Source organism: Lynx canadensis, chromosome A1, assembly GCF_007474595.2.
Source record: "Lynx canadensis isolate LIC74 chromosome A1, mLynCan4.pri.v2, whole genome shotgun sequence".
NCBI lineage: Eukaryota > Metazoa > Chordata > Mammalia > Carnivora > Felidae > Lynx > Lynx canadensis.
This window is the reverse complement of record NC_044303.2, coordinates 158836043-158848766: the sequence shown is the minus strand read 5'-3', so window position 1 is coordinate 158848766 and position 12724 is coordinate 158836043. Positions and strand designations below refer to the sequence as shown.

The 12724-nt window shown below is 36.4% G+C and overlaps 1 protein-coding gene across 16 annotated transcripts in view; it reads right to left on the bottom strand.

Annotated features, from left to right (window-relative positions):
* Nucleotides 1-12724, bottom strand: part of CAST (calpastatin) — a 107157-nt gene that overhangs the window by 86971 nt on the left and 7462 nt on the right. For 15 of the 16 annotated variants that reach the window (XM_030325349.1, XM_030325393.1, XM_030325426.1 and 12 more), the window contains one exon: nucleotides 6686-6748. In XM_030325349.1, coding sequence (XP_030181209.1) covers nucleotides 6686-6748 — 63 coding nt within the window. Of the gene's footprint in view, nucleotides 1-2061; nucleotides 2079-6685; nucleotides 6749-12724 lie in introns of those variants that run through there. The other variant, XM_032593783.1, reaches the window with a different exon arrangement.

The following is a 12724-nucleotide window of genomic DNA, read 5'->3' as shown; positions in this document are numbered from 1 at the left end:
CTAGACAAGGTCCTACAAAAATTAGAGAAAAACACGGTTAGTACTTGCTCCAACCAAAGGCACCCACGTGATTCAATGACTCCTAGAAACTTCAGCACTCTTAATGTGCTTCAGTCACGCTATAGCCAGAACATGACAGAGAACAGTAGGTACAAGGGCCAGGGTGGAAAGATTATCTACAAAGAAAGAAAGAAAGAGAGGGAGGGAGGGAGGAAAGAAGGAAGGAAGGAAGGAAGGAAGGAAGGAAGGAAGGAAGGAAGGAAGGAAGGAAAGAAGAAAGAGAGAAAGAGAACAAAAAACAAGAAACAAATGCTTATGTGTGCCAAGCACTGTGCTATGCACTCTGTAAGAATTATCTTGGGGCACCTGGGTGGCTCAGTTGGTTAAGCTCCTAACTCTTGATTTTGGCTCAGATTATGATCTCACAGGAGTGAGACTGAGCCCTGTGGTGGGCTCCACACTAGGCGCGGAGCCTGCTTGGGATTCTCTCTCTCTCTTTCTCCCTCTGCCCCTCCCCTGCTTATACTCTATCTCTCTCTCTCTTAAAAAAAAAAAATAATAATAATAATAATTAAAAAAAAAAAAAAGAATTATTTCAGTGTAACTCAAAATGTACTCAGAAGACCAGTGACATAAGAGTCACCTGAAGTAATTGGTAAAAACAAAACAAAAATTAGGAATAGAGTTTTTAAAAATTTTTTATGATACTAACACACTGCTCTATACATTTACTAAGCATTCTGTAATAATGCTGACTGAAACATAAAAGACTTGATGACATCAACTTTCCTTTAGGCTTTGCTTTCACAAATGAATTGTTTTTAAAATAATAAAATAAATATAAAATAAAATATAAAATAATAAAATATATAAAATATAATATATAATATATATTATATAATATATATTATATAATATAATATATAAAATTTAAAATAAAAATAAGCTATGATGCACATTTTTGTATGATAAAATGTTGCTGACTTTATGACAAGAATCATACATTTGCAGCCCTCAGATGAAACTGGTTATTTTGCTATGAGCATGATTTCAGGTTATTGTCCCTTTTCAATCAGTCATGCCATTATCTTTGAGAAGCTAATAAAATCTAAAGAGAAGAATGAAAACAAATATATAATTTAAAACAGTATTATTTTAGGAATAATATTTAATCAATTGTCCATCAGGTTTCCAGGACTTATGATTTACTCTGAAGCCAGTAAATTTACCTTCTATTCAATTCCTTTGATATTTTGTTAACATTTGATTGCAATTCCATACGCCATAAGGTACAACTTTTCAGAGACAATTTTGGTGAGATCTAAGGTCTTCGATAATTAGGCTCATAAATTCAAAGCACAATAATGAAAGGCATACTATCACTATATGATACAATGTTGATACATTTATGTGCTCACTTATAAAGGCAAAGTACTTACTGTTTTTTACTAGCCTTTCCCTATCCAATGACATAACAATTTGTATATCACAGATGCTTGATTTAAAAGCACGTTATTTTCATATTATTTATTAAAAGTGTACCCTTAGCTTCTGATAAAACAATTCATTGAATGATGATGCCTAAGGTCTCTATTTTATAGCTATTGGCATATGTTCTGGGTGCTACATATAGCATGGTGTTGTTTTTTAAACAAAACAGCTACTAAGCTTAATTAACTACCAAACTTTCTTCCTTTTTTAATGGGAAAGGCTCTGCAATATATAATAGACAAAAGATTTTGCATCCTGTCCCATCCCATAGTTAGAAATCAATAAGATAATGATTTTTATTGCCATGAGGGCTAAACCAAAATAAAAGCAATAATTAAATAAGACATTCTCAGGAAAAAATTAATAAAGAGAAACAGATAAATACATACCTCCTGGCAAATTTTTTTAAATTGTAAGGACAACAACAAAATTGTATATGCACTAAGACAGGAAAAACAGAATTTCTAAAAATAAATTAAAATTAGGCTTCCCCACACATCTCTACAGCACAGAAAGCCAGACAATCTTGGAGCAACATGTATAGAATTTTGAGGGAACAGAATTGCTCACCAAGGATGTTGTACAATTTTGTATTTATTTCTTGTGTGAAGCCAGCACAAAAGCATGTTCAGAAAATCACCATTCGTGCTCCCTCCCTGAAAAAATTATGTTTAAAAATATTCCAGTCAATGAAGACATGAATTGAAATTTAGAACTAAAAACAAAAATGAGGAAACTGCAGTCCAAAAGAATTTCTGGAGCTTCCCTTAGAGAGTTTTTAACCTGCCAAATCAGCCACGCAGTTGGATTCTGGGCTGGCTGCTGGAGTATGGCTCTCCCACTGAGCCAGGTAGGATTGAGCTCGGGGCACTTTGACTTTGCCTCTTTCTTGGCACTGGGACATGAGCTTGTGCAGCCACAGTCAACTCCCCACAATTATCATGGACTTTTTTGTCATGACCGATAATCCCTTAAAACAATATATGCTGTACTACTCTTCCAGAATTTGCTAACAACAGCTAAATCACTAGCTTGTGAGAACACTGTCCCCGAAGAGTTTTTAAAGGTGTTTCTCCCTCAAAAACATAGCACTACATAAAGACTAGATTAAATGCCCTAATAAAATGCCAAGATACCTGAATAATGATTTTCTTAAAACCTACACGATGACGACTCTTTTTAACTAGAAAAAATTGATCTCTCACAAAGCACATTATTTATCCTTTTCTAGGCCCTACTAATGATTTTCGTTGTTATCTCTGCTTAAACATAATACATACACAGAGAAAAATCATGTAGGGATATACGCCAAGATGGAAGTAGTGGCCATGTCTGTAGGTGCTAGAATGGTAGATGATGGTATTTTTTCTTTAAAGTCTTCACCATTTTCTTGGAGCATCTGGGTGGATTAGTCAGTTAAATGTCTGCTCTAGATCTCGGCTCAGGTCATAACCTCATGGTTTGTGAGTTTAAGCTCCACATTGGGGTCCATGCTCAAAGTGTGGAGGCTATTTGGGGTTCTCTCTCTCCCTCCCTCTCTCTCTGTTCCTCCCCTGCTCATGTGCTCTTTCTCTTGGAATAAATAAACTTAAAAAAAATCCTCTTCAGTATTTTCTCAATTTTCTTCAATGATTATGTTTTAGCTGTATTAAAAAGTTGCTAAAATCAGCAAATCATATATTAAGTATGAATATGCAACATTATCACATTAATTTAAGAATACACAGAAAATTTTATACCAATAGTTATAAATAAGTGGTAGACTACGTAACACTGTTTTTCACAAGTACACATTGTCTTTGTGATTAAAAAAAAGACTAATTTCATTAAGAGGAAAAGTGTAAAAAATGCTGGGAGTCATTTAATACTTTATGCATTTTAGAAGGAGGAAAGGTAAATACTGAGAAAAGAATCCCACATATCTTTTCCTCTAAGGCACGATTTCTATCCTGTTTATAGCTCCCTTTGTACCCATAAAAATATATCTATTATTAAATTTGGGTTCTTATAATTGGCTCTAAAAGATTGTGCCCATCTTATGCTTTAAATTCCATTCCTCAGGCCTTCACTGACGTATGTTGCGCAAATGATCATACTCCTCCAGTGTGGCCAGATGTGTTAGTCAAATACTATACATAGATTTGACTGCAGGTTTGGAAAGACTTCTTTGTTCCAGTGTTTTTAAAGGGGCTGATGTTAAGTTCTCCCATTTTTCCTTTTCCTGCTCTAGTCATTTTACCTTTGGTTAATTAATCCATGCAACTTTTAGTTTTGTAACTCCTTTACATCTGAGGAGGTCTTAGCCTCCTCAGGCTATAATGGCCTATAATGACTGGTATAAAGAAGTAAGTGAATATGTTCTAGACACTTACTCTAGTCCAGCCTCAAGCATCTGTATTGGAAACGCAACATGACAAATGATATTTTGGTTGTAAGATTCTGTTAAAATTGCTGCCGACTTCTTAGGATAACTTAGTGGCTATGTAGGGGTCAAATTCCAACCAAGTAAAAACGATTTATGATTGCAGGAGAGAAAGAGCTCTAAAATTCACACAGAGCATTCATCCCTAGGTATTTTTACATATGACAATATAATAGTGGTTCTTACCTAACCCTAATCATTTTGCTCCTGGTTATATCTTCCCAAAGTCCTCCTATGTACCCTTTTTCTTGCACCTCCAAATAAAATGCAGCAAAGTAATAAAGGGAGAAAGAAAACAAATGCAGAGAAGTATCCCTAAGCATAGAAAGCACACTTTCAAACTGACTTTGTTTCAAAGGCCTGGGTTTGTCTGTAGAAGCCTAGCCTACATGTTTGCATATGCTTAGGGACATGTTGTTTAATCTTTGGAAGTATATACTAGTCTGAAAATGGATTACCAAAACCCAAACTAAGCTTCTGGGTTTCACTTCTTGTTCAAAAGAGCAGTGATAAAAAAATATTTGGGAGAAAGGATTAGTTTGAGGAAATCTTTCTCTGGTAATTTTGAGAAGGAAAGAGAATGGTAACCAATCATGGATGGTAGGCAGGATAGATAACATATCCAAATTGCACATGGTGTTATAACTGTGAATACAAAGGCTAAAATAATGCCTAATACTAGATAGTTTCCTTGAATTGTCTCCAGGCCCACAATATCTCACCAATGACTTATCTGTATGTAACATAAAGAATTAGAGATTCCCTGGAGACATATCCTATTGGAAATATATCTTGACTACCAAGTCATCCCAACTCACAGGTCTGTCTACCCTATCAAACAGATATGGACTGAATTTGGTGGGATAATAAACAATCTTCAGTACCAGACCATATGAATTACTACAGTGATTTATGCCAAAGGAGCAAGGAAAAGCCTCCGTCCTCTCTTCAGTTCTGCTGGCGGGGACAGAGCACAACAGATCAGTATGTCCAGGCTCAGCACAAGAAGAGCTATAAACCTGAATTTCTCAGAAGTGTTTTGGAACAATGTCAGAATTCCTTGAATTGCTGATAAAGAGAAGAAAAATCCCTTCTTCCTTTTCTTGAGATAGAAGTTCAGCCTTTTGGTTTCGAATTTAAAGTATAGTCTGCCTCTACTAACACAGAAATCACGAATTGTCCCCTGGCTACATTTTAAGAGGGCTCCTTATTAGTTTTCTCAAGCCCCTTATAAATATGGGAATAAGGTACTTTATAGTCAAGGTGTTACATATAAAACAACCCTAATACTGTGCTATCAGATGTTGTCTAAACCAACAATGCCTGTACATTCAAGATGTAATATTTAAGCTCTCAAGTAATAACATATTTAGTGAGAATACTCCTATAAGACCTAGTCTACTATTCCGTTGACCACATTAGAAAAAATTTCCCTTTTCAAGTAAATAGGTTACTCTTAATTAATATTAATAAAGAATAACATCCAAAATCATTATTTCCTAGTATGGAGAATAAAGAAGCACTACTGTTTTCAGATAGGAAATCATTTAATAGATATCGTACCTGGGAAGATACTTAAAAGGTAGGGTAGATAAGGGAACTTAATGACACTCTGTAGTAATTTTCATGCTAGTAAAGGGAGGAAATGTGGTTTTTCATATGGGAATTTATTTTTTAGTAATTTAACAAAGAAACAGGATAAAATCTAAATAAATGTTTACTCTTATTTTTTAATTTTAAAGAAACAGTTGCCCTCCATGGCAAACTTCATTACAAATCTGCTCATTAATAATCTAAATTATATTTTCAAGGATATTAGTAAGAAAATGACAGTAGAAAGTAGAGCGAACCTTAGTACAGAATCCATAGCAGTTTCTATTCATAACAATCTCTTCCTATATTGAATATATTGAAACATATTAAATATTTCAAAACTGCAGGAAAAAGAGGAGCAAAATTTTTGAAACCATGTTGATAACAAAGAAAAAATATAATGATCACTGTATGCTTTCTGGTTTTCCATGTACCATTTAGGACTTGGCTGTTTTACCAAATGGAAATGACAGTGATAATTCCTATCAAATGAAGATGAGCATATCTATTGAGATCTAAAATGTAAAAAGTAGCAAAAGGGAGGCACATCCAGTGCCCTTTGGAAGGACAGCACATTCACAGGTCCCTTCTCCATGGAGAAGTTGACCAGTGTTGAAAGGCCACATAATGGTGTGTCATTCGGTGGAAGGAGAAATTCACAAGCTCAAAAACAACCATCTCAAAGTGGAAAGATTTGGTGTTACTAGTGTTTCCATACAATTGAGCCAAATAAAATAGACTTTCTCTTTTCCTTTTGTTTATGAACCTGAATAACGGATTAATCTAGGCTATCACTGTTCTTCTTTCATAGTGTATTCTCATGAAAAAAGATTTCCTTTTCCACTAGAGCATTTGGTTTCCTCCTCTAAATCTGCCATGTTCACCAACAAAACATTTAAGGTTCAGCAATTCCTATAGGGAAAATACCTTCAATAACTGGGTTCTAGTTCTAAATAGAAACAATTTCTAAAGATTCTTTTCCCAGGAAAAGAATTCTTATTAATTCTTAATTCTTATTAATTTGTAATGATTTTCACTTACATTCTTGAATCAAATCTTAATTCAGATTAAATCTGCCAAAATTCCAGTAGGAACTCTTTGCAACCTCATTATCTGTGTCAAGATAGAATTCACAATTAAAAGCAAGAGAAAAGCAAAGCCCAGTACTGCAGAAATTACCTCATCTGATCCTTTCTTTTCTCCTGACTTTGAAGGTGATCCACTGGTTTTTTCACCGGCATGCTATAAAAACATAAAAAGGAAGAAAGATAATGTTTAAAATAAGGAGGTGTTACAAGATAATGTAATAGTGACTTTACTCCTGAAGGGCTAAATCTGTATACTGTACAAACAAGGACCCCTTTAATCTTCCTTCTGAAAATGTTGATAATTCCACACTGACATGGGTGGCTTTCAAAAATCAAGAGAAGCTACAGACATTCATTTGGGATGTAGAAAGTCAGTCTATAATTAACCAGACATAGATCTGATGGTGATTCTAAGGCGGCATCTCGTCTCCTACAAAATGCCTCACTTAATTTTAAAGCCCAAATTGCCAGTGTGGGAGACATGTGGTTCCTCATGGAGATGTGATGTCTAAGGACCATGTTGAGTCTAAAACCATACTTAAGCCTCAGTTCAGCATGGGCTCGACGGACGACCATAGCTTCCAAATCTACCATCACTTCTGATGGTTCTTGGGAATTACCCAGAGTTCTTCTGAGTACTCACAAATGCAGGAAGATAAACCCTGAAGGGTAAAGACCAGACCTGCAACTTCTATTTATTATGGCTTTGGAATTTCATTATGTCCAGACACAGAATTATTTTTCTCACCAGGACAAATGAATGAAATGAATTTCATTTTTCTCACCAGAACAAATGAATGAAAATAAGTATTTTTATGTGTTACATAAAACTTTCAAGTAGCTTACAGCCTCATTTGTTTTGATAATAAGATAAAATAAGCCATAAAATTTATTGAATTTTTTTGAGAAATAAAAAAACAAACAAAAAAACATATGTTCCTGAAAAGGGTTACAAAGAATTGTTTCACTTCTTGTACATTGTGGGATATGCAAGAAAGTGGGGGAAAAGAACCTCACTAAATATAAGAAAATAAAAGCTTACCATTGGGTTCAATCCTGACCACCTTCAGTTAAACCAAAATATAAAACCCCATGACAGTCCCTAGAGCAGAATCATAACCTGAATATGTAAGTCAATGAAATTATTTGAAGAAGAGTGGCAGCAACAGTAATATTGTTAATAATTTATATTATATTATGTATAATAATTAATAATTTATATATTTTTTATTTTTTTTTATTTTTTTTAACGTTTATTTATTTTTGAGACAGAGAGAGACAGAGCATGAACGGGGGAGGGTCAGAGAGAGAGGGAGACACAGAATCTGAAACAGGCTCCAGGCTCTGAGCTGTCAGCACAGAGCCCGACGCGGGGCTCGAACTCACGAACCACGAGATCATGACCTGAGCCAAAGTCGGCTGCTTAACCGACTGAGCCACCCAGGTGCCCCTATATTTTTTATTACCTACTTGCATACACACTCTTATTTCATACAAAATAGAAGCTCATGTGATTTTTGGTATACGAAAAACTAAGAATAAGAAGAATTCAGTGAGCTTTTCACAAGGACCCATAACCAGTAAATGGGAAAAGTTTGCAAAGCAGCTTTTCTGACTTATGATATATTGCTTGTCACTATACCATGCTAAATAGAATAAGGTAATATTTCCTTTAGTTATATCAACATATATTTTAATGTTTTAAAAAGCCCAAGAAATATCAGACACATGGAAGAAATCTTGCATTAAGTATTCTCTGTACACAGGGCACCTGGGTGGCTCAGTCAGTTAAGCGCCCAACATCAGTTCAGGTCACTATCTCACAGTCTGTGATTTCAAGCCCTGTGTTGGGCTCTGTGCTGACAGCTTAGAGCCTGGAGCCTGCTTTGGATTCTGTGTCTCCCTCTCTCTTTGTCCTTCCCCCACTTGTTCTCTCTCTCTATCTCTCTCTCTCTCTCTCTCTCTCTCTCTCTCTCTCAAAAATAAATAAACATTAAAGAAAAGAGTTTTTGGGGCGCCTGGGTGGCGCAGTTGGTTAAGCGTCCGACTTCAGCTCAGGTCACCATCTCGCGGTCCGGGAGTTCGAGCCCGCGTCAGGCTCTGGGCTGATGGCTCAGAGACTGGAGCTGGTTTCGGATTCTGTGTCTCCCTCTCTCTCTGCCCCTCCCCCGTTCATGCTCTGTCTCTCTCTGTCCCAAAAATAAATAAACGTTGAAAAAAAAAGAAAAGAAAAGAGTTTTTGTATGAAAAACTAGGAGTAAATCACTTTCTTGTGTGGAAAATTCTCCCCAAAATGTAGCACCATCATGGATCAGGGGGTGGAATCCACTGAAAAGCAGCCAGCCTGCAAGAGCTTGGTGAATGAAGCCCTGTTTCACCATGATGTCCTAGTCTAGTGTTTGTCTATCTACAGTTGAGGGCAATCAGTATTGAGTAGTTCATGAATCTTGGGAGAAAAAACATCTAAAAGCCCACATATATATCAATGCTAAATGGTAAATGACAAATTTTAGAAGATTCCTGAAGGCCTGACTAGAGGGAAGAATCATTCACCATTTGCAGATAGAATTTAAGAGGGATAGATCTATAATGACAGATTTACCCAATTTGTCTCCTTCCAGAATTGGTAAATCCAGTGTTTTACTGAACGTGCTGCATGTGTCATTTACTCTTCAAGAGGTATTAGTATTCTACTTTACAAACAAAAAAACTTAAAGAGTCAGTTGCTTTTGTCTGGTAGAAGTCTCCATGCTCTCCTCAAGGACCCCCTCTGCTTCCTGCTCATGTGGCAAATATATATTATGATACGTTACCCTACAGTAAATGTTCAGATAGCCCTTTGTCTCTAAATTTTAGGTATATAGATGTTTTTCCTAAAATTTTTTTTAAAGGGCCCCTGGCTGGCTCAGTCCATAGAGCATGTGATTCTTGATCTCAGGGTTATGAGTCCATTGGGCATAGAAATTACTTTAAAAAAAACAAAAAACAAACAAAAAAAAAAGGGAATGCAAATAAATAAATATAAGAAAAAGTTTTAAAAAGTCATTTTCTGGGGGTGTTTCAAAATTTCATTCTTCTGGATTAATCAACACTATCAGTCACCTGTTTCCATTTAAACACTCAAAATTCCACAAATTATGTAGGCTCCAAATAGTTTGGGAGTGGTATATGTTATGAATACTTTTTCAAATGCTCAGTTATAAGGACAACTTACAAAAATTATGTTCTATAAGAACTGGTATTTCATGACTTCAAAAGAAGTATTTGCTGTCAGTAGGAAGCCTTTTTTTTTTTTTTTTTTTTTTACAATACACAGAAGTATACTGACATAAAAAACACAATCAAATGGCAATATTTTTAAGGAACTTTATGGATTATATTTTCCCAGTTTCTTTGTTTTCTTTTTAACCCCACTTTTTAGTATATATTTTTTCTTTTTTTTAAGTTGATTTATTTATTTTGAAAGAGACAGAGACAACATCAGTGTGGAGGGGCGAAGAGAGAGAAGGAGAGAAAGAATCCCAAGCAGGCTCCGTGCTGTCAGCATAAAGCATGACATGGGGCTTGAACCCACGAAACTGGGAGATCATGACACTAGCCAAAACCAAGAGATGGATGCTTAATGGACTGAGCCACCCAGGCACCCCTATTGTAAATTTTTTCTAACACAAAGAAAAGTTAAAAGAATAATACAATGAGTGCCAATATTCTTACTACTAGATCTATGACTATTAACATTGTTCCTATATTTTGCAATATTTGCATATATTACAAACAGATCTATCTACCTGGATTTGTATATGTACCTGTATTTGAGAGTAAATTGCGGATATCCTGAAACTTTATCCGTAAGCATTTCACTAAGCATCTCCTTAAACTGAAGAATTTTCCCCAAGTAACTCCAATATCATTGTTACTCCAAGAGAATTAACAAAAATTACCTAACATCATTTAATTTCTAGTAAATACCAACCTTATGAATGAACCATTTCTCTGATCATTCCTTGGGGCTTATTGAATATTCATCAGTCTATTAATGATGTAAAATCAGTTATATCTTTTCACTGTGAGATATTCAAAGTGCCTGATTTTTTATGTTTATTTTATTTTTTTTTTAATTTTAGAGAGGAAAGCAAAAGTGGCGCGAAGAGAGGAAGAGAGAGAGAAAATCTCAAGCAGTTTGCATGTTCCATGAAGACCCAATCCAGGGGCGGATCCCAAGACCCTGGGATCATGGCCTAAGCCTGAACTCAAGAGTTGGACACTCAACAGACTGAGCCACCCAGGTGCCCCTAATTTTTTTTTTTTTTTAACATGAACATAGTTAACACACAAAGTGCCTCATTATTTAATCCATGGCATAACTGAGCACTTCCTACACAACTGAGCTGGTAGAATGAAATATGTCAGATTCAATCCAGCATAGGAACCTACCTGCAGCAAGGTCTTTCTAAGAGGGAAGAGAGAAGGTTTTGTCCACTACCTCACACAGTGGGTGGGGTGGGGAGAGGTGAGAGAAGCACGGAGAAGGGAAATACTGACAGGTCTGGAATGAGAACTGAACCACAAAACTCATAAATCCAGGGAGGACTTTTCTATATGAGGGGAAGGAAAAGAACACGTTCTAAGCACCTACTTACTCTGTGGCTAGCCCATTGCTAGCCATTTCCCCTAAGCGATCCCCTGCACTCCCCTCAGCAACTCCAGAGGTATACACTGTCACCTCATTTTATGGATAAAGAAATAGAGGATCTGAAAGGTGAAGTCCTCCTCCATCATATCACATATCCAGATTATAGTCTATCGCCCAGAGATGGGCTTCGCTGGATCTAGTGAAAAGCTAGGTGAGATCTTAAGATCCACATCAAGAAAGTCTCAATCCAATGCTCTGAAATGAAAACAACAAACCAAAACAGAACTTCCCTATCCTGAAAGTGGTTTGCTTTATAAAATGGATCAAACAGGCCAGTATGTAAATTCAGTCCTGTATTAGGAGCTGGAGGCCAAAGACAGGAAGAGCAGGATGCCAACTCTCATGCAGTAGAAATTCACTGGGAGAACAAAGCTGCAGAAGACAGGACACTCAGGGAGTTAGGACGAAAGAGGTGGTATGTGCAGCAGGAGTTGAGAAGCAGGGAGAAAGCAGATAAGGGACTTCACTGTCTTTCCCCCAAAAGGAATAATTTTCCAAACTGTTTTCACCCCCATGGATCACTGCGTATTTGGCAAGTACAGCAGTCCTCTGTCCTCATTGGAGGGTACAGCATTTATAGGCTTAAAATCTTCAGCCATAGCAAAGCCAAAAACCTGTCTGGAAATCAACAAGATCCAGGAGCAGTAAGGCTGGCAGCCTGTGGGCTCACCCCAGTGAGGATGTGTGCTAGTGAGCATCTGGGCACCCTCCCTATGCTGCCCACATACACTCTGACAGACACACAGTCAAGGGCATACATAATGGAGAAGAAAATAAGGGCAAACTTACACACATATATAAAGGAAGAAGGAAGATAGAAAAAATCGGAGCTTCTGCAAATGCAAACCCAGGTGAGAGTGCCCAATGCTATTGTGCTTCTGAAATGTTTTTGCTTTAATTAAAAAAACAAAACAAAACAAAACAAAACAAAACAAAAAAAGACAAAGTTTTCTTTTAGGGTGACAAAAACATTCTAAAATTAAATTGAAGTGATTCTTGTACCACTCTGTGAATATACTTAAAAATACTGAGTTGTAGGTTTTAACGGATGAATTTATGGTTTGTGAATTATACCTGAATAAAATTGTTTTAAAAAACAGTAAAGGTTATTTGAAAACAACTGGAAAGTTTGTCTTTTTCTACTTGGAGGCAAGGCCATACAGATCAATATTTGCAGGTCCAGTGATAGCTGTAGACAAATCATGAAGCAATAAGAGGTTATCTTGATGCCCTCTGGACTTCCCTCCTACTCAAAGCTCAGCTCTCTCACTGCACTACCATTGCATATGGTAAGAAAAGCTTGTTTTCAGGCCCTTCAGAGGATCAGAAAGCCTTCATTTAGTAGTGGGTCTCATCCTTCAGTGTGGGTCACAAGCACCTGGGACACTTGGAAACATTCATGCCAGAGTGCAGGAAATTAATTTGTCTATAGTGGGC